The sequence below is a fragment of the Hypomesus nipponensis genome, chromosome 7 (assembly GCF_054491055.1).
Source record: "Hypomesus nipponensis isolate SF chromosome 7, ASM5449105v1, whole genome shotgun sequence".
NCBI lineage: Eukaryota > Metazoa > Chordata > Actinopteri > Osmeriformes > Osmeridae > Hypomesus > Hypomesus nipponensis.
Window position 1 is genome coordinate 46,001 of NC_140367.1, and position 22,163 is coordinate 68,163.

Genomic DNA, 22,163 nt, shown 5'->3' on the forward strand with positions numbered 1-22,163 from the left:
TTTTACTGTTGCTTGCTTTTCTACAGGTACACTTGCACTTAGAGCAAATCATGTTGTTTAATTGTATTTTGTTTATCCACATGCTATTATGGTTCTTCCCTTTTGCACTTATTTTGTTCCCAATATGTGCTTCATGTTTTGGCTACCCGCAATGTTTTGGGGGATTTCTTGTTATCAGTGACCTATGCCCTTTGTAAAGCTCTCTCTTGGAAGTTGCTTTGGATAAAAGCGTCTGCTAAATGAATAAATGTTAATGTCTCCGGGTCCTTGAGACAGACGTTTTCTGACAACTTTTCATAATACACAAATATAGTGAAACATTTTATTCCCACACTGTGGGTCAACCACTTAGAGTATATGGAAAATATATTATTCAGACTTTTACTGTCAAAACTTTAAAGTTACAAACAAAAGACAAGATGATACCATGCATTTTTTCACAGATGCATTTTGCCATATTGAGTAAATCTGGCTGGACTAGTTAAAGTTCAGCTACCTGTGGAAGAGCGACTTAATTCCTGTAGAATTCCTCCCCAAGGGCCACCCTCATCCATACTTTCATCCCCATTACCACCCCATCCCCACCCTCATCCCCACCCTCATCCCCACCCCATCCCATCCCCACCCTCATCCCCACCCAGGCTGGAGGAGATGGTCCAGCTGCAGGGAGATGGTACTGCTGCAGGGCTGGAGGGAGATAGTACCGCTACCAGGCTGGAGGAGATGGTACTGCTGCAGGGCTGCAGGGATTAGGGCTGCAGGGCTCAGGGCTGCAGGGCTCAGGGCTGCAGGGCTCAGGGCTGCAGGGCTGGATGTATGAGGGTTACATCTCTTCTGATCCTGGTACTGCTGTACTTCTTTTTGGACGTTGCATTGGATAAAAGCAAATTCTGAATTCTAATGAAAGTCAATGTGCTATAATTGTGTACTACTTTCAATAACTCTGAATATACACAGTATTGATAAATTACAGCAGTCATACATGTATTGTAAAACATACCACATTGTTTATTTGAATTTTAAGATATGTTACATTTATTATAAATGTCAGATCATTTCAGTGTTCCACAGCTGCCCTGTCACCGCAACATGTCACTTTCTGGTCTATGTCGCCCTCTGCTGACAGTCCTCCCCTCAGGGAAGTCTTGGTCTAATTGCAGATATCTACCAATGCAAAAGGTCATGGGTCAACTGCAAAAGCAAAATCTGTGTTGAACCTGTTGACTTGATGCAGTCTTAAATTTGAGGAGAGAGGTAAGGACAAGGCTGTCTGGACAAGGGGAGGGGGTTCTGGACGAGGAGAGGGGTGTGTGGGTCAGAACAGGTATATGGGTCAGGACAGGGTTGTCTGGGGCATTGTGCTTCTGGATTTCTTCTTGCTCAGCTCAACCTGGATCTGTGGAGGCAACTGGCTCTGGTTCTGAGTCACACAAGCCAGACAGAACCTCCTGGTGTAGAACAAGCTGCAGTCCTGCACAGAAACAGCGTTTTAGTGTCCCTGGAGAGGGAGAGGGAGGAGAAGAGGGAGGAAAGGAAGATAGGACAGGGAGGGAGAAAGAGGGGGTGTTGTGGCCTTACAGTTCCAACACAGACAGGAGAGTTGCAGCTGCTGCAGTGAGACCCCAACACCAGGAACCTCTCCCTGTCTGGGCTGAACGGGTCTTTAGTCACATAGCACTCTTCCAGCAATCTGCAACGCATTTTAAACAAAAGCTAAAGTCATATCTGCAAACTTTGAAGGCCTGAAAAAGGTGACACATTTTTATTCAATTACACAGTTTAGGTCCGGAATTTGAGCATTGGCGAAAATGAAAGTGTCAGAATAATTACAAAACACGGGTCAAAGTTGTCGTGTGTGAGTCTGGCCAATATGAAATAGCTGTTTCGTCATTAGAACCCGTGCAGTTGCTCTTGAGAAAATGCACTCGGCTACACAGCCGGCAGTTCTCGAATCTATCTCATGGTACTTTGATGGCTATGTCACAGTGACCTAGGCTCGGCGCCGTCTCAAGTCGGACTAAAAGTCTAACCAGATTTCACTGTTGTCTAGTGTCAGCCGTCCAAATATACACGTATTTGCAGCGAACACTTCATCAAAGCTAATCACAAGTAACGTTACATTTAGCAGACGCTCTTATCCAGAGCGACTTACAGTAAGTACAGAGACATTCACCCATTCACCCCGAGGCAAGCGACCAACTGCAGTGGTAGTAGTGAGTTAAAGTTTGCTAGTTAAGTAAATAGTTGGGTTGTTGTTAGACGCCAACACTTGCAGTTTGTGTCCCTATATTTTCTTTAGCTGAGAGGTGAATCGTGAGAGGTGAAAGAAACGTGGGAATCTAAATTTTCCGGCTTTTGCTGCGTCTCAACTCAACTGTGTGAGCCGCTATCGCCAGCAACTTTCTCCCCTCCTGGTCACCGAGCATGTTAGATGAGAACTATCGTCATGAAATCGGACAGCAATTCGCAGCTACATCCACTCCCACGTGAAGCTCCACAGCTAACCCTTTCAGAATGAATGTTTACCTACATTATAGATCTGGTGTTCGGTGGTTTCTGTCCGTAGTACGTGAAGGGGGTAGACAGACCACACAGGCGACATGTAAACTGTGTCTGCGGGACATCCGTGCTAGATTCCATCTCCTAACTGTCTGATATAGTGTTTGATATGGTTCTTCTTTCCACTTTACATTGACAGATTGCTAGCATAGTAGCATTGAGAGGCGCATTAACGCCTCCTACTGTTGGGAGTGTGATGGCCAGTGGCATACACTAATTTAATCCTTTCCAGCTAGGATGGGCTTTTTTCTTTGCCATCAAATTTCATTACAATATCACATACAAAATCGATCAATCTTAAAACAAATACCTGATGGCTCCTGGAACAACTTGGGAGGACATTGAAAGGAAAGGTGGTCCTTGTCAAAGACGATCTGTATTTGCCAGGCACAGTGAGCACATTTGAGCTAATTCATGTTTCTATGATATCGGTAACACATATCCAAGCAGCTTGTCATGAAGGTTGTTTATAAAAGACACAAGCTTGTAGAAAAAGTTAAATGGTACCTTAATTTAATTGAAATCTGTTCATCAGTGTGCTGTGTAATCTACTGAGGGAAACAGTGTGCTAAAGCTGGGGGGGGGGACATTTAAACATAAATCATGTACATTACACAATACCATTACATACCAATACGTCTTTACTTATGAATTTCTTGCTGTCTCTCACACACACACACTTAATCATTTCCTTTATCCTTGTTGACAGGTTTGAGCAGAAGGCTCCCATCCCTCTCCTCCAATCGGAAGCCTAGGTTAAGGAGGGCAGAGTCATCAGCCGGGCCATGCTTCTCCAGTGCTGCAACCACTTCCTGGTTCTCTGGGTTTTGTTCCAGAAGGTTCCGGAGTGTGAACAAAACCCATTGGCTGATAACTGGCAGAAGGGGTCCGTTATGGTCAAATGAAAAGCAAAGATTGGTGTGTGTGGGTGCATTTGGTGTTTAGTATGTTGTGTGTGTGTTACGTTAACAGGCTACAGAGGAGTGTGTGTGTGATACCAGGATAACAGCATAGGATACAGGGATTAGGGTTAAGGTGTGTGGGTGTGTGTGTGTGTAACAGGATACAGGGGTTTTTGCTGTCGATGCTGCAGTTGTCCAGGATCAAAGGTATTCCTTCCAGGTCCCGGACCTGAAAACACACACAGCTGACCAACCTGTGTGCGTGTACCAGGTTCTGGTTGTGTGTGACTGTGTGTGCGTGTACCAGGTTCTGGTTGTGTGTGACTGTGTGTGCGTGTACCAGGTTCTGGTTGTGTGTGACTGTGTGTGTATGTGTACCAGGTTCTGGTTGTGTGTGACTGTGTGTGCGTGTACCAGGTTCTAGTTGTGTGTGACTGTGTGTGCGTGTACCAGGTTCTGGTTGTGTGTGACTGTGTGTGTATGTGTACCAGGTTCTGGTTGTGTGTGACTGTGTGTGCGTGTACCAGGTTCTAGTTGTGTGTGACTGTGTGGGCGTGTACCAGGTTCTAGTTGTGTGTGACTGTGTGTGTGTGTGTACCAGGTTTTGGTTGTGTGTGACTGTGTGTGTACCAGGTTCGGGTTGTGTGTGAATGTGTGTGTGTGTACCAGGTTCTGGTTGTGTGTGTGGTGGTGACTCAGGTTCCCTATGAAGCGGACAAGATGGGCCTTGAAACTGATGGAGGGAGAAGAGGAGGAGGAGGAAGAGGAGGAGAAGTCCTGGGTGGGGGTGAAGACGTTGTGACTTGTCTTCCCCAGCTGATGCACCCTGTGTAAGAGCTCTGTGGGAGGAGGGTTAGTAGGACCAGGCAGGTCAACAGTGTTCAGAACTAATATCTGCTACTGAGTTTTCTACATGCACTATTTGTATGTTGCATTGGAAGTGTCTGATCAACTGAATAACATGTAAAAGTATCTCCAACCCTCCGATCTGTGAGGGCAGACACACAAACACTCTCTCCTACACACACACACACACTCCTACCCACACACACTCTCCTACCCACACACTTTCTCCTACACACACACACTCTGGTACACATTCACAGACACACACTCTCCTACACACACACATTCTCTCTCTCTCTCTTACACACACACAAACACACACATTCTCTCCTACATACACATTCTCTCCTACACAGACGCTCAAAGCCCTCTCATCCCCGGCATGTCCTCATGGTTACCAACAGTGGTCTTGAGGAGGCCTGGCTGGTCCTGGAGGAACATGAACTCCTTGTGGTCGGAGGTCATCTCACACAGCACATCCAGCAAGCTGCTGACCACTAGCGCCTCCTAGAGGAGGGGGAAAAACAGCAGGCTGTCAGCAGACTCTAGTGCTACCTGGGGGTCCCCCCCCGACTGTAGTCCTACCTGGGGGTCAGCAGAGGCCGTGGCGAGGGAGAGCACCGCAGCACCATCCTCCTGGAAGTGAGTGGCGAGGAAACGAGCAACACCGGGCGTAATGACGCAGTCATCCCCCAGCTGGGCTGAAACCAGCTGCAGCAACGTCACCCTGCAACACCAGCTCACAGGCTAGCTAGCAATACCTAGCGTTAGCATCAAGCATTGGCCAGCACTAGCCTGTTTTTGCATCAGTGATATTTAGCCTATAGCATCTGCTAGCATTAGCCTTCATAACATTAGCTTCAGCTCATTTTAACTAGCACTGAAATGGTTAGTAGCATTGAAAATAAATAATTGGGAATGACAGAGGCTCATTATCAGAGCAAGCAAGGTCATAATAAGAGTGCTAGCTACTGGCGTTACCGTTCAAGGGGCTCCATGCAGGCGTATATACTCTCAACCAGAACAGGCGACTTCAGGAAATGCTGGGTAGCAATCAGAATTCTGCAGAACTCAAGGGAGAATACTGAATATACAAACTGTTTTAAATATTGTATCCAAGTCTAATTGTAGTTTAATGTGTTTGGACTGTTAGAGAAGTCTATTAATCTATTATTTAATTGCTAATAATTTATGTGCATATGACAATTAACTTGAAGACACAGTGTTATCCTGCTTAGGGTTATGACCTCTGTCACAAGGGGGATCAGCCCGCATCATATTTATGTATCCTATCATGAACCCTCCAGCCTACACACACGTGCACACATGCACACACATTCCATAAGACATACGTCCAGTCCAGGTCTGGATGTGTCCGGCAGAGCTCAATGACCTTGCGAGCCAGGGGCAGGCCCCCCTGCTGCTGGGCCATCAGCTGCAGCTTATCCTGGTCCAGACAGCAGTGCAGAACCATGCATGCATATCCCACCGCTTTGCTGTCTGTTACACTGAGCAGGGCTCTAGAGTTTAGATAGTTAAAATGAGTTAACTATCTAAACTCTGCATTAAAATTAAGAACATAAAGATGAAGTTTAACTGGTTATGTAAAGTTGGATAGAACAGTGGACTGGTCACAGTAACAGCTTGAGTAGACTCATCAGCAAGTGTTTTGTGAATAAATGAAAACAGGTCGCATCATAACGATTATTTGCACTCATACAAATGCTCCTTCATATTTTTTGAGGTCGCACAAATACAACTTTGGGAGCACACACACACCCTGCACAGACACAGATAAACACACCAATGAGATATAGCAATACTTGCGTGTGTGTGTATATGTACGAGGGTGTGTGTGTGTGTGTGTGCAGGGTGAGGGGGCGTACAGCATCTTATCAGGAAAGCAGAGGTTCCAGATGTTGTCCTTGCAGAGCTGGTTACCCACGGCAACGTTCCCCAGGAACTGGAGCCCACAACACAGAGCTGCCATCATGGGAGACAGGAGGGGCAAAGGCAGTATCACAGGAGACAAGGAGCAGAAGGATGAATCACATAGGATGGGTTTAGATCAGTGAGCATTTGCCTGCAGATTTAGAGGTCGCAGAAGTTCAATTCCCCCCAGTAGGTGACTTTGGATAAAATCTAAATAAGACATTGTTCTTGTGTGTAGCCTGGAGCCCACTGACCTTCTGAAGCAGCCTGGGTGGAGTCCAGGTTCAGCTGAGACAGCCCTCCCACAACCCGAACACAAAGCTCCAAACAGCCCAGCTCTCTACAGCACAACATAGTTATACACCCCAAGTAGCAACATTTACTTTCTGTAACAGTGGTTAGAAGCTAAGCCATATACATTATTAAATGTCTTCTTCAGTACCTGAGTTGGTTCTGGTTGTGTGTGTTCTGTATGCAGGCGTTCCTCTGAGCCCTAAAGCACTCAGCCATCATCTGGAGAGACAAAGGCCCTGCCTGCCTCTCCCCTGCCCCGGCCTCTATCTCGTCTGCTAACCGGTTCAACACCGGCATCAGACTCGCCAACACGTCCTCGGGAATGCTGTCCCTGGGGAAGAATTACGATTATATTCACGGTTACAACAGCCCACCTTTTCCAAGAGTAAAACTAAACTCTCTGTCCAGACAGCTCTCGCACGTTTTCTTTCGCTCTCACACACACACGTGTATAGGAGCGCAGGATCTGTCACAGCACTCGGTCTCGCCTCCATAGCTTTTGTAGTATAACAGCTTACTAGCTATGACAGCGTTGTCTAGAACAGCATTAGGTGTAAAAAAAAATATGTCAGCATCATGTCCAGTTTATCAAACTGAACATAAGTACATCAACTGACTACAACGAAGCTGACAGGTTGGCGAGTTTGAGTTCACAGTGTTCCATCTCCAAAACACGGTCCCGTGTGTCACCTGTATTCCTGTTCACGCAGAGCCGTTGTAAGAGATGTCAAAACTCGTAAATCTTTTACACTGAATTCTTCTTTGATAATTTCATTGATTGATGCTGTGAGCTCCGACATGTTGCCCAAGCACAGCGCCATCTTTGTTTTTATAGAAGGGGCGTGGTCTCTGGTTTCATTTGTTTCCTGTGATAAGATTGGATGAAAAAAAGATGAAGGGCGGAGTAAGCTGCGTTGTTGAACGTTTTGAATTACATAACAGTCCATTTAAATTATAATTTAGATGACAACCATTGAGATCATGGAGAAGCTGACTGCCTCTAGTGATGTAGAGGCCAGCTTTCAAGGTTCGAATCCCTCCTGGGTGCTTTGCTGCATGTGTCCTGTCGGTCCTGGCCCTTTACACCATGAAAATAAGTCAGCTATAAGACAGATTTACCCCCAAAAATTACCTTTAAATAGAATGTGATGGTGTTTTTGTACAATATTTGATTTTGATAAGACAATTGTTTTAACTGCAGTGTTTGTTTTTGTTACAGAATTTTGGAGTTTAGTGTTGTGAATGTGGAGCAGAGGGAGGGGTTCATCCTGGCAGATGGCCCCCGTGGGAGGAAGAATGGGGTCAGGACTTCTCCCTGCTGGGGAGGTGCGCAGGGTCAGAGGTCCCATCTGTGCCGCTCAGCCTGCCTGGTCCGACTGCTGCCTCCTGGGTCCCTACCAGGGTTAGTCCAGGCCTAGGGTTAGTCCAGGCCTAGGGTTAGTCCAGGCCTAGGGTTAGTCCGGGGACAGTCGTGCCACTATTCTGTATTGTTTGTATAGGATACAGACTAAATACAAGTCGACATAAAAACAGTCAATGTGAGAGAAAACCTAGGGTTAGAGAATTGTTTATTGTTTTCATGCAGTAGCTACAGACCCCAGCTGAATGTTCCTTTAATGGTAAAAAGTGTGTTCAGACACTCGGAACATTCGTATTTACAGATGACAACATGATTAAAGTTGATGATATTGGACATTACTAAATCATAGTTTGTGTTCTTGTAAAAGTAATGGGAATTTACAGAAACATAGTAACCTCTCTCCAGACATTGCAAGGTAAATTAACAACAATGTTTCCATACTGCACTCATTGTTCATCCATGTACACAGATAAGTAACACAACCTTATTGCAAACAATTTAAAAAAGTGTCCTTGCGGCCAGGAGAGTGTGTTTACAGCGAGAGACGTACAGGTCAACTCGAAGAATCAAATCCCCGCCCCTTCACTCAGTCTCCATCGCCTCCTCTCCCCTCTGTTGTTCGGTGGCTGTGGGGGCTGGGCTGGGAAGGCTCTGGTGGTTAGGGGTGAGCAGGGAGTGATCTATGGGTGGAGGGGTCTCCCCACTGGGGGAGGGGGGCGGAGGAGGACCTACAGAGTCTAGAGCTGTTCCCTCTGTACCAGCAGAAGTGTTCTCCTCGTTCCTCTCCTTTACAGGAAGACTCCCCTCCCCCCCTCTTTCCCTTCTCCAGGACTCCCCTCCTCCCCTCTCTTCCCCTCTTGAGGACTGTTCTCCTGCCCTTTCTTCCCCTCTCCAGGACTCCTCTCCTCGCCTCTCTTCCCCTCTCCAGGACTCCTCTCCCCTCCCTTCCCTTCTCCAGGACTCCTCTCCTCCCCTCCCTTCCCTTCTCCAGGACTCCTCTCCTCCCCTCCCTTCCCTTCTCCAGGACTCCTCTCCTCCCCTCCCCTCCCTTCCCCAGGACTTCTCTCCTCCCCTCTTTTCTCCTCTCCAGGACTCTTCTCCTCCCCTCTCTTCTCCTCTTCTATCAGTGAAATCCCCCTCTCCTCCTCTAACTCCTTTCCAGCACTCCTCCTCTCCTCCTCCTCCATTTTCCCTACAGGATGAACCCCTTCTTCCTCCTCTGCTCCTCCCTCCTTCTCCTCTCTTGAACTCCTAACCTCCCCTCCCTTCTCCCCAGGACTCCCCTCCTCCCCCTCCTTCCCAGGACTCCCCTCCTCCCCCTCCTTCCCAGGACTCCCCTCCCCTTCCTTCTTGTCTCCAAGACTACCCTCCTCCTCTCCTGGACTCCTGTCCTCCTCCTCCTCCTCAACAGGGGGGATGCCTTCAGCAGGAGAGAGGGGCAGGTCGTCCTCCACAGGGGCCATGTCCCCCTCCTCCATCTCATCCTCCACGGGAGGAATCATCCCCTCTTCCTTCACCCCCAGGAAGGTGGTGTCTGGGTAGAGGAGCTTCAATTGCTCCTCAAAGAACTCCTGCAGGAACAGGCCGGCACTGCCCACCTCCGACTCCGCCTGGCAACACATCCAATAGTCGCAGGTAACCATGACATTAGATTTGCATCATATATCAAATGAGATGATATGCATCATATATATATATATATATATATATATATATATATATGATAGCAGTTGAGCATTTGCCTGCAGATTCGATGGATGATATATATATATATATCTATATCTATATCTATATATCTATCATCCATCGAATCTGCAGGCAAATGCTCAACTGCTGAGCAACACCCCTCTCACTAACATCCCATAATGGCAGGTCACCATGACATCTGATGCACCATGTACTGTTTATGCTGAACTGATGTGGGATTTAAGTATAATTCTGAGTGTTGGCAATCCATCCACCCATACCTTATAGATCTTGGAGCAGTTCTTGAAGATGAGTCGGACGTCAGCAACAAACTCCTCTGTGCTGCGGTAGTGAGCCCTGTCCTTGACCTCTGACCTCTCCCGGACATCCAGCTTGCTCTTCACCACAGATAGGTCGATGGGCGTGGCTATCACGTCTCTGTACCTACGGAGCTCCTGAACAGAGAGACAAAGGTGGAAGAGTTAGGGTTATTGCCTATGAAGGAGAATGGAAGGGAGGGGGGAAGGAGGGAGGAGAGAGAGAAGAAGAGAGAGAAGAGGGTAGACAAAACAGGAGGGAGGAGGAGAGAGAAGAGGGGAGAGAGGAGGAGACAGAAGAGGGGAGAGCAGTGGCGGTCCTAGCACATTTGGCGCCCCGGGCGACACCCCCCCCCCTACTTTTCTTTGGCCAGCAGAGGGCGCCAAACACACAAATTGCCGAAAAAGCCGCCCCTGACTTCGTGGCGCCCCGGGGTAGTCTCTGCCCGGTCGGCCCGTGCCTAAAACCGCCCCTGGAGGAGAGGAGGGTAGAGAGGACAGGAGGGAGGAGGAGAGAGAAGAGGATGGAGGAGAGAGAGGAGGAAAGGGTAGACAGGACAAGAGGGAGGAGAGAAAGAGGGGAGAGGAGGGAGGAGGAGAGAGAAGAGGGAAGAAAGGAGAGGAGGGTAGAGAGGACAGGAGGGAAGATGAGGTGTGTACCGCTGGCGAGGCTGGCTCCTGGAAGTCAGTACTGAACTCGTTGCAGAAGATCCGCAGTAACAACCTCTCACACTTCTACAGAGACAGAAATATCCAGTTAGCTCAATGTGACCGCGTGCGACAGGAAGCTGGTGATACAGCGATGCTTGTCCTCAGCAGAGCCACGTACCCTGCGTTCCAGTGGGGTGAAGGCCTCCGTGCCTGGCTCCTCCTTCACACCAGCAGGATCCAGCTTGTCTCCAGGGTACAGCATCTCCGGGGATGCAAGGTCCCGGCAGAATGAGCAGAACCACTCTCCACTGGTCCAGGGGTGGAGCATGGTTTAGAGGACATGGTTAGAGGACACGGTTTAGAGGACACAGTTTGGAGGACACGGTTGGAGGACATGGTGTATACAGCAGAGCTCCTAAGCTTGTTAATCTAGAACCTAAACTCTTACACCCCCCCCCCAACCCTGGAACTCTGGGCTCCTCCTCACCTGGGAGACTCCTTCAGGCTTGGGATGTGGCAGGCCAGGTGGAACACCTTGGGACACTTGTCACAGCAGAGCAGCTCTCCTCCGTTCTGACACACGGCACACCAGTCCTCGTTAGGGTCTTCTTCAGTTGCCTCGTTAGGAACCTCGTTAGCTCCCTCCTCGTTAGGAACCTCGTTAGTGCCTTCCTCGTTAGGGCTGGCCTCGTTAGGGGTCTCTGGAGCCTTCTCGGGCTCTGGCCGCGGCTCTGCTGGCTCGGGGCCCGGGGGAGATGCCCCCTGCAGGCCGGGCTGAGACTGCACCCCTGTGCTGCTGTCTGGCAGGCTGGCCCCCACGCTGGACTGCACCTGCAGGCAGCAAGGGGCAGGCGGTCACACACACACACACACACAGGCAGACAGATCAATTAAAGTAGTAGCTCCGCCAGCAACACTCACATAGCTGACTTCTTCATCATCCTCCGGCTCGTCCTTGATCACTATGATCGGTCCAGGAGATGACCTCCTCCGCCGCTTGCTGGGTGGGGCTGGGGGCGGGGCCACAGGCTCAGAGCGCTTCCACGACACCGTCCTACACACAAACACAGATTAGACAGTCCTCCACACAAAATGATTAGACAACAACCGTGTGTGTGTGTGTGTGAGTGCATGTGAGTGAGTGAGGTCACAAAAGGTTACAGTGTGAGTAAAGAGGGGGGTTGAAATAGCGATTAGACAACAGTATACTTCTGAATACAACTACTACTTGTGTACTAAACAGGTTTACAACATGTTTGCGCGTGTGTACAAGTGTGTAAGATGTGATTGACAGAAAGGAACACCAACCCAGTATTGGCCTCCGAGGACGACGGTTTAGACATAGGTGAGTTCTGTCTTCCTTGAGCTTCAGAGACAGACAGGTTAGAAACAGGTCTACATGGTTCTCATGCAGTTCTACATCAGAGGAAGACTGTCAAGACGTACCAGTCCTGTCAGAGGCCAGCGTGGGGAGGTGGGAGGGTCTGGGGAGAGAGATGGTGGGGGCTGACGACGGCTCACTCCTCCGCAGATAGGATGACGGCTCCACCATGCCCCTCTGGAACACCGACAGGTAAAGGTTAGGGTTTACAGGGATACTGCTATGGGTAGTACAGGGATAATGTTATAGGTAGTGCAGGGATACTGCTATAGGTAGTGCAGGGATACTGCTATAGGTAGTGCAGGGATAATTCTATAGATAGTGCAGGGATACTGCTATAGGTAGTGCAGGGATAATTCTATAGGTAGTGCAGGGATAATTCTATAGGTAGTGCAGGGATAATTCTATAGGTAGTGCAGGGATAATTCTATAGGTAGTGCAGGTATAATGCTATAGGTAGTACAAGAATAATAGTTTAGGCAGTACAGGGATAATGCTATCGGTAGTACAAGAATAATAGTTTAGGCAGTACAGGGATAATGCTATCGGTAGTACAGGGATACTGCTACTGGTAGTACAGGGATAATGCAATAGGTAGCACAGGGATAATGCTATAGGTAGTACAGGAATAATAGTTTACGTAGTGCAGGGATAATGCTATAGGTAGCGCAGGGATAATGCTATAGGTGGTACAAGAATAATAGTTTAGGCAGTACAGGGATCCTACTATAGGTAGTACAGGGATACTGCTATAGGTAGTACAGGGATAATGCTATAGGTAGTACAGGGATACGGCTATAGGTAGTGCAGGGATACGGCTATAGGTAGTACAGGGATAATGCTATAGGTAGTACAGGGATACTGCTATAGGGAGTACAGGGATAATGCTATAAGTATTACAGGGATAATGCTTTTGTTAGTCCAGGGATACTGCTATAAGTTTTATACCTCCCACACCCCGACCGAGGCTGTGCTGCCTACCTGGTGCAGCGAGGGGCTGATGGTGTTGGTGAGGGAGTGGGGGAAACGGGAGGCCCCAGGCCCCTGCAGGGTCTCCAGGGGTTTGGGGGGGAAGCCAGACCCATGGATCAGCTCTCTCAGAGACTGCAGTAGGAGGGAGAGATCTCATACACACACGCTATACACCAGGAAGCACACTGCACACACGCTCTATACACCCCTCCCCCCACCCAAATCTTTGAGACTCCTACCTGAGGGGGGAACCCCGAGTTTCCGAGCATGGAGGGGGGGCTCCTGGCGTTGGGGGGGGCGTACCTCCGGCCCTGCTGGCTTAAGCTGGGGTGGCCCTGGGAGGGGGAGCCCCCCTGGAGGGGCCTGCTGGGGGGGGCGGGGGCCCCAGGACCAGGCAGCCTCTGGTACCAGGACCAGTGGTTGGGCGGCCGGCTGGGCTGCTGGGCCAGCTTCTCCACCTGCAGTTGCAGCTGGGCCAGGGTGCTCTGCCTCTGCTGTGCCGCGCTGGAGAATGCTGCCCCGTGGGGGGGCTCTGCCCGGGGGCCCGGGGGACCGGGAGGCTGAGGGAATGCTTGCATGGGGCCGGCCTGGCGACCAGGGACACGCTCCACCACCAGGGAGCCTGGAGAACATTTAGTCATTTAGCAGACGCTCTTATCCAGAGTCACTTACAGTAAGTACAGGGACATTCTCCCCGAGGCAAGTAGGGTGAAGTGCCTTGCCCAAGGACACAACGTCATTTGGTACTGCCGGGAACCTTCTGATTAATAGCCCGATTCCCTAACCGCTCCCTAAAGACCATGACTTTAGAGCAGGGTTAAAGTCATGGTCTAACCCTACTATGGTCATAGTCAGTCAGGGTTAGAAAGGTTAGGGGTCAGGGTAAGGATCATGGTCAGAGGTTAAAGGTCAGGGGCCAGCTGCACAAAACACCTTAAGTTAAGATTTTCCTGTGAGAGTTATGGTTTCCTTAAAATATAATCGGTTGGATAAACACCCTTACGTATTTTCCTTAAATATTTAAGGTTTTGTCCTTGTCTTGGTCTTATACTTAAGGATTCCCTTAAAGTCTGTTTAAGGGTCGCACGAAAGACCTTAGCAAACAGTGTGAACAAGTGTGAGAACGCCGAATTGCGTAGAGGCAGAGAGCGTATTGCAGACGGCAGCCACATATTGAAAAAAAGAACTGAACTAACCAAGTTCATTATTTGGAGCTTTGAACTTAGTTCAAAATGTTGAATTATGAACTAGTTCATGTAGGAAGTGAACTTTCCCAACACTGCTTATTACAATACACACTGTGAATTGATTGGTGAATGTTTGATTTTATTTTTGTTAGCAAGATATGCTAGCTTAACATTTAGCCTATCTAGCTTTAGTTATTTTCCAACAACATCCTGCACATTGTTTTCAATATCTAACCTGGCTGCTGCCTTAAGCCTATACGTGCATTTAATGACGTTTAATAGCCATTTCTAAATGCATTCAATAGGCTATACCAGACAGTAAACGTTAGCCTACCCTGGTGGCTGAGTTTCACTCATTGCTGTTGGGCTGGGGGTCAGACGTAGCGTCCTCTTGAACACCTCGCCACAAATCCAAATAAAGATCATTTTGCCAGCTTTGCCACCCTTTCATCCTGCTCTTTGCGTTCGTGCCGCTTCCTGCAGCCACTTTTGTGTTTGAATGAAGGGCATGGGGTAGCCTACTTGCCACAATTACTATAGAAGGCTATAGAATATTTGACAACATATTACCCAGACAATGACTTAAAAACGAGATTTGTTTCATTCAGCAAAAGACAAATGATGCAAAAGGAATTATTTGCTGTTGTTAAGACTGATTATTGTTAAAATGTTTGTTTATTGGGCAGGCAAGAATAACTGACACCATAATTGAAAAATGTTTGTGAATTGGTCGGACCGGATCATATGTTAACCTTTCTGTGATTTACGCGGAGAGAGGGGCCCGTCCTCGATCTCAAGTGAGAACTCTACCTGAAGAACTGACCGGGCCCCTCTCTCCGCGTAAATTTTCGCCACAGGCCCTAGTGCAGCTGCACTCCCTGCACTCCCTATAGTTATGCCACACCTATAGCACTGTTAGGTTATTGTGCTGCAGTCTAAACATGAAGACTATTTATGCGTCGGCTACTGCTGTAAGTAGCTAGACTCGCGCCGGTAAATGCAGAGAAAATATCTCATTTCGATCTACAGTTAGAAGTAGCTCTCACTAAAAATTTTACTGTGTAGCAACAAGACCTACAAATAAAGTTGATATTGTGGGGGTCAGATGGCTGAGCGGTTATGGAATTGGGCTATTAATCAGAAGGTTGCTGGTTTGATTCCCGATGTGCCAAATAACGTTGTGTCCTTGGGCAAGGCACTTCACCCTACTTGCCTGGGAGGAATGTCCCTGTACTGACTAAGTTGCTCTGTATAAGAGTGTCTGCTAAATAACTTAAAATGTAAATATCATATATATTTTTATTTCTAGACTGCTTCAAACTTTTTAAAATGTTGTTGCAATTTTGTGCTAAATTTGTTGATTTCTGTTTGCAGTTATTTGTGGATCAAATTTACTTTTCAATATGTGCTCTCTTTTGTTGTATTCCTGTTGAACCCTTTTACCCTGTAGAAGCACAATGTATTCCTGTTGAACCGTTACCCTGTAGAAGCACAATATCCTCCTCTGACCAATTTGATTTTCTTGCCTTCTATTCTACCATTTTTTTGTAGGTCTTTAGTAAGGTGATGCACTAGTGATACAACTGAACAAATGCGGTCTCCGTGGAAACAGTTTAATTTTACTGCTGTGAAATCACGTACAATGTAGTAAATCCCTTAAAGTTTCACCTTAGCCAAGGAAACCATTTAAGGGATTCTGTGCTACCCCCTTAAGCAAATCCCTTAGCTAAGGAGAAATGTACCCTTAAGTGTCATAATTAAAGAAAAAAAACTTAAGGTGTTTGTGCAACCGGCCCCAGGGTTCTTTCTCAGGTTAGGGTTAGGTGGAGGAGAGAGATCACTAACCCTAACCCAGGGTTCTTACCCAGGTCCACATTGGAGGCCCAGAAGCTTGAGCGGCACTGGAAGCGGACAGAGCTCTGAGGGACGATGGAGGCGCTGCAGTTGGCCCTCATCAGGTAGTGGATCTGGCAGAGGATCTGGAACACACAGGCAATGCTTAGCTCAAGACCACTGTTACGACCCCTGTTATCGTGTTCTGTGGTTCTGTTCGTTGTCTCTTTTTGTCCCCTCCCCACAACCTCCTCCTCACAGGCGCGTTCTGATTGGCCAATCCCGTACCCCGCTCCCGACCAATCAGCTTCCACGCAGCCAATCGGGAGACCGCTTAAGAAGCCGGGCAGTTTGACTGGGAGGAGAGTTGCCAGACCCTGTGTCAGTGTTCTGTTTGATGTCTTGACTATGTGCTGTTTTTGACTTTGGTTGGTTCGTTCGTGTTTGTTCTCCCTTGTTTTGTTTGTACAATAGCATTAGTTTAGTTTTAGTCTACACTCAGTGTAGCTTTTCTTTTGCCCCCCCGGCAGGGAACAAGGGGACAGGCAAGCTACCCATGGGTTCACATCTCCCCTCACGTAGGTAGTTACCTGTTGGAGAAACACTAGGTAAGGAGCGGGTGCCACCCCTTGTACTTTTGTTTAGTTAGCTTGTGGATAGGCAGACAGGGTGGTTTTACTTCGTTCTTTTATTTGGCAACGCTCTCCGTCCCCTTGTACCCTTGTCGGGGTTATGTCCTAGCCAATAAACTTTTGAATATCTATTTATCCCTGTGTCCAGTGTTCCCTGTTACCCGGTCTCACTTCCCAGATACTTATTGGGGTTGGAGCGTTGCATCCTCTCCCCGCCCTAGGTAGCTTACATCTGGGGAGGGTTTGTAACACCACACTTACCCCTACACACTCAACACCTATCCCAGCACTACATTTACCCCGACAACTTTGCGCTTAACACGGCCTAACATTTGCCCCTTTAAGACATTTACCACAATGGAATACTCCATAAATAATTCATAATAAAATAACCAGTAAGGTACCAGTCTCTTGCAGTAGAGCAGAGCCGTGCCACTGTGATTTGCTGTGGCCCACTTGGTGAAGCTGATGACATGGTCGAGGTGTCTGGTGAGGGAGCTGACATCGTCCTGCTGCTTGCGGAGGCCAGACTCGTGGTCCTTAGTCAGTGTCTGGAGGAACATCACCTGTTCAGGCATCACCATAGAAACACCCTACACCAAATAACATCACCATAGCAACACCATACGCCGAATAACATCACTATTACAACACAGTACACTCAATGACATGAGTAATATGATGACGTACAGGTAGGCACAGGGATGAAATACAGCATGTGTTAGACAAGGGGACAGCATGTCCTATATCAGTAAATATAACGCCTATATATATATATAACGCCTATATATATATATATATATCTCTATATCATATAACAGACGAACCTCCAGCTGATTCACCAGGATCTTGCCTTTTCTGTTGATCTCCAGGATTAAGTTGCAGATGGACTTCTTGATTTCGTTGGTGACGGACTTGCGGTTCTCATCCACTTGCTGCAGCCTGAACGGAGAAAGATGGAAAACTTGAATGACTTGAGGACAAGTCAAATCTCTATTCCAACTGGACTGTCCACGTCAGTCTCAGGTATTTATTACAATGAATACTGGCTTTATGTCTCAACTGTATTGTGAGGGGTCTGATCAGCAGTGACAGATTAAACACAGAGGGAGAACAGTTACCCGCTGTTGATGCAGTTTGAGACCTCCTCTATTGCCTTCCTCTTCTCCTGCAGCTGCAGGGTCATGTTCTCCAGGTGCTGCCGGTGGTTCCTGTAGGCATCCTCCAGGAACTGGTAGCTGGAGAAGAGATGTGAGGACAAGAGAGGGAAGATCTGAGGAGTGGAGGGAGGAGGAAAGGTGAGGCCCTGAGGTGGAGGTGTGGGTGAACATACTTGTGGTCTTTGTGTTTCAGCAGCTGACAGTCTCTGCAGGTGAGGCGGTCGCATGTCTCACAGAACAGCTTCAGAGGCTCCTGCTTGTGAATGTCACAGAACACGGGCTTCTGGGTCGACAGACCCACTGCATCTGGAGACACACACACACACGTCAGACACATACACACACACATCAGACACACACAGACGGAGGGGGGAGGGGGGGGGAGCGCACCTGGTGACATCTCCTCCTTCTGGCGGATGGTATGGTCTCTAGTGAACTTGACTCTCTGGTGAGCTTCCACACAGGTCACACACAGGAACTCCACACACTCCACACAGTAGCCCGTGGCCTCCGTGTTGTCATCACAGCTCATACACACCTGGAGAGAGGCCATGAGAGGAAGGGGTTTCAGGTAGGCTGAGAAAGAAGCAGGGAGGTGTGGAGTGGTCAGGAGAGGAGGGGAGAGGGAGGAGCAGGGAGGTGTGGAGTGACCAGGAGAGTAGAGGGGGGGGGGTTGTGGAGTGACCAGGAGAGGAAGGGGTTGTGGAGTGACTTGGAGAGGAGCAGGGAGGTGTGGAGTGACCAAGGAAGGAGGGGGGAGGTGTGGAATGACCAGGGGAGGAGGGGGGAGGTGTGGAGTGACCAGGGGAGGAGGGGGGAGGTGTGGAGTGACCAGGGGAGGAGCAGGGAGGTGTGGAGTGACCAGGGGAGGAGCAGGGAGGTGTGGAGTGACCAGGGGAGGAGGGGAAAGGTGTGATGTGGGTTGCAGAGCAGATGGTGTCTAAGAAGTGGAGCAGCACACCTGTCCGCTCTTCTCAACAGTGCTGCTGGGAACCTCCACCGAGTCCTTCACAAAGAAGTTATCCAGCACATCCACGTCCCAGCACTCCTGCCGACACACTGGGCAGCGCAAAGCACTGACTGGAACCAGGAGACAACACAGATGAACAGACATACCAGTACACACATACCTGCTATCTACACTGTCTGTGAGGACTATGTGAGGCTCCATGACTGGACTGCAAATCTAGAAATGACAGATTAAAATGTTCATGGGGCACTCTGCTACAGCATGAATACAATGTCTGCTAAATTGGTCACACGTAAAAAAAATATATATAGTAGTAGTAAGTAATATATATATATATATATATATATATATATATATATATATATATGTGCTAAATAACAGACTAGTGGGTCTCACGTGGCTTTGCGTTGTCGATATGAAGTTGTGGATCTCGCCTTGGGTCGGCAGACGTCCTGGAGGGCGGCGGCAGGCACCGCTTGCAGAAAGAGTGAAGACACGGCAGAAGCTTCGGCTCTCGATTGTGGAAATTTAACTTGCAGACAGGACACGTATCCATCAGGCCGAAGGTACCTTGCTTTGCCCTTTCTTCCTCGGCTGGCAAGCTTTCCGCTTCGTTTTCCACAATGATGACAATGTCATCGTTGTCAATATTTTCTGGGCTATCCATTGTCTATATCCGATTCTCACAAAGGTGATTGTTAATTTGCCTGTGCGTGGCAAGCCTTTAACATGAAGCAGGATATCGTAGTTTGTGCTATGCAGTTAGCTACCTACGCTAGCTACCAACTGAACCGTAGCCGAGGTCTGATGACCAGCTGACAGGTATAGCTAACCAGAAACAGAGGTTAATGTAACAGTCAGATAGTATGTATTCATAGCTAGGACATACTGGCCACCGTTAGCCAAAGCTATTGAATAATGCACTCAACCGTTTCTCGTTGAAAAGCTAACTTTGGCCATGTAGTACTGGACCTAGCTCACACATCCTGCCACAAAGAAAACACATCACGTTAAGAAATATTGTATAGGAACCACCGATAGTGCCACCCGAAAATGATCGTACACACATAATATGAGTAATGCAGTATCAACCCTCTGTATCACGCTTACGTTATATGGTAACATATGCAGTTTTTAAAAATGTAGCTCGCTACGAGGAGAACGGCCATCTGTGCGTTATTATCTTCACACACTCATTACCCAGAGATCATTGCGCAGTTACGTTTTGATACAGTGGCTGTCGAAGGTCAAACATATTTGGTAAACGCAAGGTAATGCGAGGCAAGGCCAGGACCTGACAGGAACTTATTTTCGACGCTGCAGGGAACATTGTGCACTTGATACTTGTTTCTTCAACCAATAAACAAAGTTAAATTGTAGTTAAATAATCTTTTCCCCTCTCCCCTGGGGCACCGTATATGGGGGAAACGTTAGGACGATTGACAGGGGCCCCAATTTTTTTTTTTACGAATAGAAATGATAAACCTTTTTTTTTACATAGGGCCCAAAATTCTTGGTGGCGCCCCTGCTCTCCCTCAAGTGCTGTGGAAGCACAGAGACCAAATGTATCAGCATGTACAATTTTTAATGAATTTAAATACAAGAACTGTATTTAAGGACAAAAGTCCTTGGTCTTGAAGCTTCAAAAGCTGTTCTGTATTCTGTAAATCTGTATTGTGCCTTTTTCTTTGTCAGTGCTTAGTGATAGGCAAAGGTCCTAACCCCGTGCCTGTCCTGGAGAGGAATGGAGCTGACAGCTAGACCAGCTGGTCCCAGCCCTCTGTCCAGGTGCATCTGGACCAGCCCTCTGTCCAGGTTCCTCCAGATGGTTGTTACTGTCTCAGCAGTATAGGTGCCCTCGGAACTTTTACAGTATTTGCAACGGCTTAAAATAATTGCAGAAACCCATCAGGTATTGTGTTGATTGTGAATGAGGGAGTTGCCAGTGGAAATTGTACACACGCACACGCTGTATACATGTAACAATATATGATTGTATCTTGTGTTTCTTCACAAAATCAGATATTGACTTCTTTCTTTTGGAGCTGGAGATGAGGGCCATGGAAGGAATGAACAAGAACATCCGTTTTGTGAAGCTTCTTATGTAAGGATCCTTCTGTGTCATGTGAGTATTAATAACATTTCTATGTTTGAGAAAGGCTCTTGAGTGCATAAGAACAGACAACAGGTGTTTCACAACTCCTGCACAGTAGCCTATCGGCATGTAGCACGAACATTTTGAACACGCCCACCCTGTGCACACAGATCGATACAAATTACACTGTAGAACGTAACGTCTGCTTCAACGTAGACTAAGCGTGGGCTGCTGTGACTTTGCAGGTGGAGCGACTACCCTGAGTACCCATTTTACAATGACGACTAGACTTTCATCCAACCAACCACCTACCTAAAGACGTGCACCAACAGGAATCAGAAAGGTCTTCAAATAAAAATTATCCCTTTCCACAAATCTGCCTTCTTTCTTGCTTGATTGTATGTGTAGTGACAAATACGGAAGAAAACACTTTCGTAAATGGTATGAAAGCGTGCATTGATTCTGGCATTGTTCAATTGTAAAATAATTTTGGCAAAATATTTCTAAGATTGTTACTGAAAATATTGAAGTTGAAAAATATATATTTTTTGTTTTAAAAGGATGTACTGTTTGGGCTATCAGACGCTTCCAGGGAAAACATCTGTGTAAATATAATTAATCTTATTATTATGGCCAAATATCATATTCACAGATGCAAATTCATGGGAAAGAAACCATGCTATATTGCTTTGAAAGGAGAGCTCAGACAGTATATTCTTTCAATAAGAAATTCTCTTAAACGAAAGGCAATGAAAACAGTAACAATCTGTACTAATTTAAATATATTTATATAAACTTGAATTTCTCCTAGTGTTAATTTGGGTTAATTTAATTTATATTCATACATGTATCCTCTTAATTTTAAAATAGTTGATTTTATTTACTCTGTTTCTCTTACATTCAATTGTATTTGACATTTGTTGAAATTGCAAATAAAAAATACAATAAAAAATGTATGAAAGTAAGGAAAAAGGACATTTGTGTTGTAATACAAGTTGTGTTGATTTACTAACTAATGTTCAATTGAGCAAATACTACGTGCAACTGTTTAGCTCAGCCATTTCCAACCTTTTCCACTTTGCGGCCCACTTGCAGAGCTATTGATCTTTTGTTTATTGTTGTTGATGGTCATTTTGGGGAAACAACCAGAACTCCTTAAAAAAACTGTATTTTGTGTTTGAGAACGAACGTAACTGCTCGCTACCGGAAGTTATTGACTTCGCTTATAATGCAATATGCGGAAGTGATGGGTGCATTGAAGTGGTCGTATGCAAATTAAGGTGGAAGTCTTTCGTCAACGTGCCAAGCGTAACCATTGGCGTTTTGGTCATGATGAATTAAAGGCAACATGTGATTTATTTATTTTAACTAATTTTAATAATCATT

The 22,163-nt window shown here is 47.2% G+C and overlaps 3 protein-coding genes across 3 annotated transcripts; all 3 read right to left on the reverse strand.

Annotated features, from left to right (window-relative positions):
- Positions 1-985: 985 nt before the first annotated feature.
- cdpf1 (cysteine rich DPF motif domain containing 1) lies at positions 986-2,703 on the reverse strand. The gene is made up of 3 exons (XM_084701823.1): positions 2,531-2,703; positions 1,579-1,690; positions 986-1,471 (listed from the first exon to the last, which is right to left on the reverse strand). Exons 1-3 carry the CDS (start codon positions 2,638-2,640, stop codon positions 1,334-1,336), a joined length of 360 nt encoding a protein of 119 aa, XP_084557949.1. The 5' UTR covers positions 2,641-2,703; the 3' UTR covers positions 986-1,333.
- A 479-nt stretch (positions 2,704-3,182) lies between these two features.
- On the reverse strand, positions 3,183-7,370 carry atxn10 (ataxin 10). The gene is made up of 11 exons (XM_084701822.1): positions 7,224-7,370; positions 6,682-6,864; positions 6,494-6,579; positions 6,194-6,290; positions 5,660-5,827; positions 5,289-5,369; positions 4,893-5,034; positions 4,706-4,814; positions 4,128-4,300; positions 3,627-3,690; positions 3,183-3,433 (listed from the first exon to the last, which is right to left on the reverse strand). Exons 1-11 carry the CDS (start codon positions 7,352-7,354, stop codon positions 3,240-3,242), a joined length of 1,428 nt encoding a protein of 475 aa, XP_084557948.1. The 5' UTR covers positions 7,355-7,370; the 3' UTR covers positions 3,183-3,239.
- Positions 7,371-8,475: 1,105 nt separating this feature from the next.
- trim24 (tripartite motif containing 24) lies at positions 8,476-19,994 on the reverse strand. Its single transcript, XM_084701996.1, has 19 exons — positions 19,079-19,994; positions 18,674-18,792; positions 18,103-18,250; positions 17,886-18,018; positions 17,674-17,790; positions 17,380-17,494; positions 16,957-17,103; positions 15,952-16,066; positions 13,140-13,522; positions 12,910-13,032; positions 11,994-12,105; positions 11,856-11,913; positions 11,469-11,601; positions 11,035-11,378; positions 10,726-10,855; positions 10,557-10,631; positions 9,861-10,034; positions 8,921-9,503; positions 8,476-8,573 (listed from the first exon to the last, which is right to left on the reverse strand). The coding sequence occupies exons 1-19, from the start codon at positions 19,347-19,349 to the stop codon at positions 8,476-8,478; spliced, it is 3,378 nt and encodes a 1,125-aa protein (XP_084558122.1). The 5' UTR covers positions 19,350-19,994.
- Between the last annotated feature and the right edge of the window lie 2,169 nt (positions 19,995-22,163).